Source organism: Glycine max, chromosome 3, assembly GCF_000004515.6.
Source record: "Glycine max cultivar Williams 82 chromosome 3, Glycine_max_v4.0, whole genome shotgun sequence".
In the NCBI taxonomy this organism is placed as follows: domain Eukaryota; kingdom Viridiplantae; phylum Streptophyta; class Magnoliopsida; order Fabales; family Fabaceae; genus Glycine; species Glycine max.
Window position 1 is genome coordinate 42,630,136 of NC_016090.4, and position 6,451 is coordinate 42,636,586.

General features: G+C 36.4%; 1 protein-coding gene across 2 annotated transcripts; it reads right to left on the reverse strand.

Annotated features, from left to right (window-relative positions):
- Positions 1–2,418: 2,418 nt before the first annotated feature.
- Positions 2,419–6,130, reverse strand: LOC100808403 (protein WHAT'S THIS FACTOR 9, mitochondrial). 2 transcript variants are annotated; one of them, XM_026127912.2, is made up of 2 exons: positions 4,818–6,129; positions 2,419–2,812 (listed from the first exon to the last, which is right to left on the reverse strand). In XM_026127912.2, exon 1 carries the CDS (start codon positions 6,069–6,071, stop codon positions 4,896–4,898), a length of 1,176 nt encoding a protein of 391 aa, XP_025983697.1. In that variant the 5' UTR covers positions 6,072–6,129; the 3' UTR covers positions 2,419–2,812; positions 4,818–4,895. The 2 variants fall into 2 exon arrangements, with proteins under 2 accessions (XP_025983697.1, XP_003521517.1); XM_003521469.5 differs by lacking the exon at positions 2,419–2,812 and adding an exon at positions 3,404–3,804 and having other exon boundaries at positions 4,818–6,130.
- Positions 6,131–6,451: the final 321 nt, after the last annotated feature.

Genomic DNA, 6,451 nt, shown 5'->3' on the forward strand with positions numbered 1-6,451 from the left:
AAATATATGGTAGAGTAGGCGCGTGGGATTTGAAGTATATATATGTCACTAATGTGATGGGGTGGTGTATTTGGTAACCTTGAGGAGAAGGGGCTTTTAAGGGAGGCAACGGCAATGGAAATGCTGTGCAGTTGAAGTGTCCACATCCTCCCCGATTTGCAATTATGCCTTTTCTGGTAGTTCGGTGCAATTTTGGGGTTTCTTTGCTTTGTGTTGGTTCAGAGTTTTTTGGCAAAGATTTAAGCGTCTTCAACTCTCACACTAATGTTTATGTTATGGTTGCATTTATTATTAGGCTGATTAAACTATCATTCACATCTTGAAATGCAAAAATGCAGTTCACACCATTCGGTAGCAAAGCCTACAGAGAATGAAAAAAAAAAAAAGGTGGGAGTGGGAACTGTTAGCTCTTTGTTGATGGGGCAACTTCTAAACTTTCAGTTCATAGGATTAACAAGGAACAAAATTTGGAACGACTTCATTAAAAAAGAGTGATAGTAACATTTTTTTTTGCAAACTCTTTCAATATCATTTTCATTTTTTAGTTAAAATTTATTGAATATTCAAACTGAATAATTTCATCGTTTATAATTGAAAAGAATGTTTACAACATGTTTTTGAATAAATCCTAATTTATATTTTTCCTCGTCAATTTTATTATAAAATAATTAAATAAGAAATAAGATTTATAAAATTTTATGAATTTTAATAAATACCAACAAATAATAGAAAGTTATGTTATTAACATTTGTTCATTCTGTCAAAAAACAATTGTTCAATGTTCATGGCCTGGAACCGACGAGATGGAAGAAGCATATTGTTGACCAAAATCCAAATACAGATTTTGGATTATGCAATTGGCAATAACTCAAGACAAATGGGCATTAATTTCACCTATTAACTGCAAACTGAATGAGATAGCGACTACTATTATACGGATATCCCAAAAATTTAGATAGTTACTATGTAGTCCCCTCTCAAAAAAGAAAAAAAGAAAAAAGAAAACTATGTAGTTTATGTTCCCGTAAGAATTTTGTATTTATTTACATATTAATTTAAAACTTTTGTTTACAAATTTTTAATTTTTATATATTTAATGTCTATAGAAATATAAATAAATAAGTAAATATTTAGATAATTATGTAACTTAAAAGTTTCATGTTAGACAATTTATTCTCACCACTAAACCGACTAATAGCAGTTTCTTCAATTTTATTCTAAATTATAATATAATATGGTTCAAATAATAAAAAAAACACTTTGCTGAAATTACGAATTAATTTTTTTTTGAACTAGAAACCAAAAGGGTAGTTCTAGCAAGTATAAGGGCTGGCTTCTTGGTCCACATACATTTAATTTTGTCCTATCTTTCTCCTTTGATTATTTTTTAGTGTGCAAGGATTTGTCTATTCTCTTGAAAGGGATTTCTTTTAAATTCAAAAGTATATGATAAATTATAATATGTTTTTAGAGTGGAATAATTTTCTAATTGTTATTTTATTATTTCACTGTAATTTTCCTCTGTATTTTCTAAATACTATGCCAAAATCATATAATAAAGGCAATTTAAATAAAGCGTACTTATAATATCAATGAAAACCATTTCAATTACAGAAGGCTAGATTGAATCCTCAATTGGCACATATCCCAGTGTAAATACTTTCATCTTCAACTTCTAAGTCTCTAAAGGAACAAAACAAAATCACAAAAAGCAATGCACTGAAAAAATGCAAAATGAAACAAGGAAACATGAAGGTAATAGATGCTATGGAAGAATAATGCTAATATGTTGAAGAAGATGAGGAGATGGGTTGTAGGGTGGACATGAGGAGATATAGGAGAGTAGGGGGAGGGAAGGGGCAATTTTTTTTAAAAAGGGAGTGTGAATATAAGAGTAGATAAAAATTATTTTAATTTCCAAATAATATGGGGTGTAAAGAGTATAGGAGAGGGAAGGGGCATTTTTTTAGCTTGAATCAATTTCAAAACTGAAACTGAAACTCAACAACTAGGTTTGATTTTTAATAATTTTAAAATTAGAAACAAAAAATCACCCCAAATGAGACCTTAGCTTATGTATTTAGTTCGCAAACCTATGGACCAACAACCAGCCCGTTTAACTTGTATAACATACTATTATTTTTTAAAAAATATAATTAAAATATAGGAGCAACTTTATATTTGGTCACCTCTATCATGTTTAGCTGGTTATAATGAAAAGAAAATCTATGGTGTTGTACGGGTTGACCCGCATCCAAAGCTTAATTGTGCTGGAGATGAACCTTATCTCGTAACCAAACTAGAATGATAAATGTTTTTCATTATCATAGATTGGCAATAAATGTTGGTCAATTAAACTCCTATAGATATGCTTCTAAGGTGGTAACAAATTGGCAAAATAAACTCAAAATAGTTTTCTTATAAACTTTAAAGATTTTTTTTCTAACTTTAATATTTTTATTTAGGTCATCATGGGTTTGTCCACAAACCCATGAACCAAAGTACACTAAGTGACCTGTATAATTAATTCTAATTGCAGGACAGTTAACTGCAAGTACTACACACTCGAGTTGCATCACGCATTTTTTTAACTTGCAAAGAAACCCGAGGCAACTATAATATTTATAGACTAACCCATAGACCATCACCTACCCAATTGTTCCAAACATCACAAATCGCTTCACACATGCAGTAGTGGCCTCACGTACAGACATGTACTCCAAAGTTGCCATGTCATATTAAGATAACACCCGAGTCCCGAGTTCATATGGTCAATTAACTGCCCGCCCAATAAATAAAGGAGGTAGCCAACCTGTGACCCAACAATCTAGTCAGCTTAAGTAAAAAACGAAAGCCAACCAAAAAAGAAATTGGAACAATTGATAGTGAAATTTGAGCAACTCATGAATGTTCAGTAGTAGATATCTCACTGCTCATTCAATTGGAGAGGGGAGGACGAAAAGAAAATACTGATTTGGAGAGGAAAAGAAACGTCTTGTTGATACCACAAGGGTGACAACGGAAACATGAGTGAATTTCATATTCTATCACACGATCAATCTATACATACTAAAATCCATGTTGATTTTTCCTCCACAGCTCATGTTTACTCGCAAGAGATTATTCAAATGCATCATTGATTTGAAAACTCTACTCAAAGACCAAGCTTATTTAGGTTGATTTGTTAGTCCTTAAGAAGAGTTAAGATCCATAAATGCCATGTCCTAGCTACTGTGAGCTGTTGATCTAGCCTACATGTTGAATTATCCCTCCCTTGAAGATCGCTGTTAACGTGATTACACGAGGACGATGAATAGCAATCTCGAGAGGAAATGGGAAAACTTTTCTGCTTCTAAACTCCCTAAGAATATTTTCCAACTGAATGAACCATAATAAAGAAAACTTTTGTTGCAACAAATTCTCAACATAGGGAGAAAAAAAAATCCTACATTTTGTGTTATTTGTCAACTCAAATTTCCACCTTAGAATCAAAACATAAGTGCGGGTTGACAGATCGCCAAAGTGGCAAAAAATAAAGAATACTGTAACATGATTAGTAGATACAGCTGATAAATAATGTCCGTAAACCATTCAGGCCAGAGTAGTTCAGTTTCAGTGATCTCCAGCATATTCAATAGCTTCAACAAACTGCCCTCGAACAAGAAAGTTTAAAGCCGCTCACACAGGTACACAACATTTTGTTGCAACAATTTCTCAAGGAAGATCATGTTCCTTGCCTGCATCAGGCAATACTTTTCTACCTAAAATGATCTTCTTTCCACTCCTATGATATTTCTTGCAAACCTTCAATTAAACAGAATTTCTTTTTATTAGTGCTTATTTTAATGATACAAGCATTAATCAGCAGACTAACTGTTTCACCCCCAAAATAGCACCGATGTATATATTTAGAATACCAAAAGAAATGAAGCAGATAATTATGTGGATGCCGGCTGTTATTCGCAATACCAATAAAAGTAAATGGACTTTTCAATCCTGTGTTGTGTAATTGAATACCAAATGCTGTATTTCTCCATCATACTGACATGATTTATTTCAGAATAAAATAAAAAGGAAATCTATAACACCAGAATAAAATAAAAAGGAAATCTATAGCACATGCTTGTATTTGAATTGAAAAAAAGGGAAATGCCTAAAAAGAAATATTCACTTAGCTGACATTAAACTTACAATCGAGCAAATTAATTAAGTTAAACACTACTCTCAAATTATAGTCATTAACTTAAAATTGTGAAGCAAGCTGGTATGACATACGAGTAGTTAATAAAGTTCACAGTTGATTGCTAATTGATATCTGCAAGGTTCTAACTTAAAGAAGAAATATATTTCCAGTTGGTGACTAACGGGGAAATTTTAATGAAAACAAACTAACCAGCTCACCGTAGTCAATTAGACAACATATGTGAACCAGTGTAAAATAGCACAGCAGATATTAATCAGAGTTCAAAATTTGTCAAAAGTAGCACATCCAATTATCTATCAACCTAAAGCAGACAAGCAATTGCAAACCATCATCTGGCTTCACTGAATCTTTATATATAAAAAATGCCGCAGCTATAAACATTGTTGAAAAACAGAATGAAATTTCCACTCCACAACAGGTCCTATAGAGACAATGAGTTCACAATTCAATTTTTTATGGTTATAATAAGCAACAATCCCTGAATCCATTATACCCTATAATAATAGTTAAAAACGAAAGTATATATAACAAAGTACATGAATGTTCCACTGTTATGGGCAAGACAAATCGAACAAACCGCGCCATGAAGCTAGTTAGGAACAGAGCTACTAACCTGGGGAGGAAACAATTTTTCTTTAAAACGAATTATCCGGTTGCGTGTATCATACTAACAAAATTCTGCATCAAAATCTCATTCACTCTCGCAGAGTTGGTCACTCATTTCAACCTCGTCCTCACTCCTTAGCTCATCATTTTCAATCTTGTTCTCCCGAGGTTTCAAGGATCCGTCACCGCGATAAAGCAGCCCCGTCTGCATCACATGGTAGAACTTATCTCTATGCCGAGCAAGAGGATGCGGGTCCACCAATTTCCCACTCTGGTAACCTTCCTTGAGAGTAACCGTGGTGGTTTTACACTTCAAGGAGAGGTAAAAAATCCCAGGATACCTGGTGAAAATGCGGGTAAACTTATGCGGAAGGTTGAACTCTTCCCTCAAGCCCCTCAAGTAGTTCCTCTTGGTTTTCTTGTGCAGAGTCAAGCTCAAAATCTCGTGCAGAACCCCAACCACACGCTTCTCCATCAAATCGCTGTTAGGATCAATCTTCGTGGAATCCACATAAGGAGAAACATAAGGAAGCTTCTGAAACTCCTCCATCCACGTCCTCACTTTTGTCTGCGCGCCGTAGCCCCTCGGAAACCGCATCGGAAAAGCCAACGCGGATTGTCCCCGCTTGAATTCGCGGTAGTGGGTCCCACCCTCGTTGTGCTTCTGCAGTGCGGAAACCGCGAGTTCGTCGGGCCAGCGGGATAGCTTGAGCGAAACGACGCCGTTGGGGGACTTGACGAATTGGAAGTGGTTGGGGAATTGGGGGACTAGGGTTTTGTGGAAGGTGTCGGGTAAGCCGAGGTCCCACTTGAGCGCGTGGAGGGAGTGGAGAGGGAGGGCGCGTGAGTTGGACATCATGAGGAGCTTGGAGAGTTTTTCGACGGCGCCGTTTTGGTGGGTTTGGTGGAGGGAGAGTTCCTGGGAGTGGAGGAAGAGTGCGGTGTCGGTGAGGCGGAAGCAGGGGAGGGAGGGCCAGCGAGGGTGGGGGAACTCGTGGAAGAGGGTGGGGTAGCGGCGGAGGAAGCGGAGGACGGGGACGGTCAGGCCGAGAAGTTTCTGCCAGTCGGCGACGGATTGCGCGGTGAGGAAGCCGGTGGAGGAGCGGTTCACGGCGTCCTTAAGGAGGCACGCCGCCTTCAGATCGGTTTCCTTGTCGATGACGTGGTCCAGGCTTCGGTTCTTGACCCATTTCAAACGCACTTTCACTATGCCCCGCCATTGCTGCTTCATCCACGACGGAATAACGCCATTTTTGTTCATCTTCGAACCTAACCAACACAATCAACAAAGCAAACCCCTCCGTCGTGTTCAGGCATCATCACCATCTGGACAATGGGCCTGCCCGCTTGGTCTAACAAAACATCGGCCCAAATCTTAGGCAAACGGCCCAACCAAGCAATTGAGAGAATTACAATTATTATGTTCTAAATTATTTTAAGGGTTTAATTTTTATAGATTATTATTAGTGTGAAAAATATCTATTTGTTTTTATATTGTCCACTAATAAAAAATAATCTTGAATATAACTTTTATAATAACTACTTCTTTTAGGAAAAAAGAAAAAAACAATATCAACCGAGTATAACCCAGGAAGGTATGCTAATATTTGGTGCAAATCCTGCATTATAAATTTTTAAGTC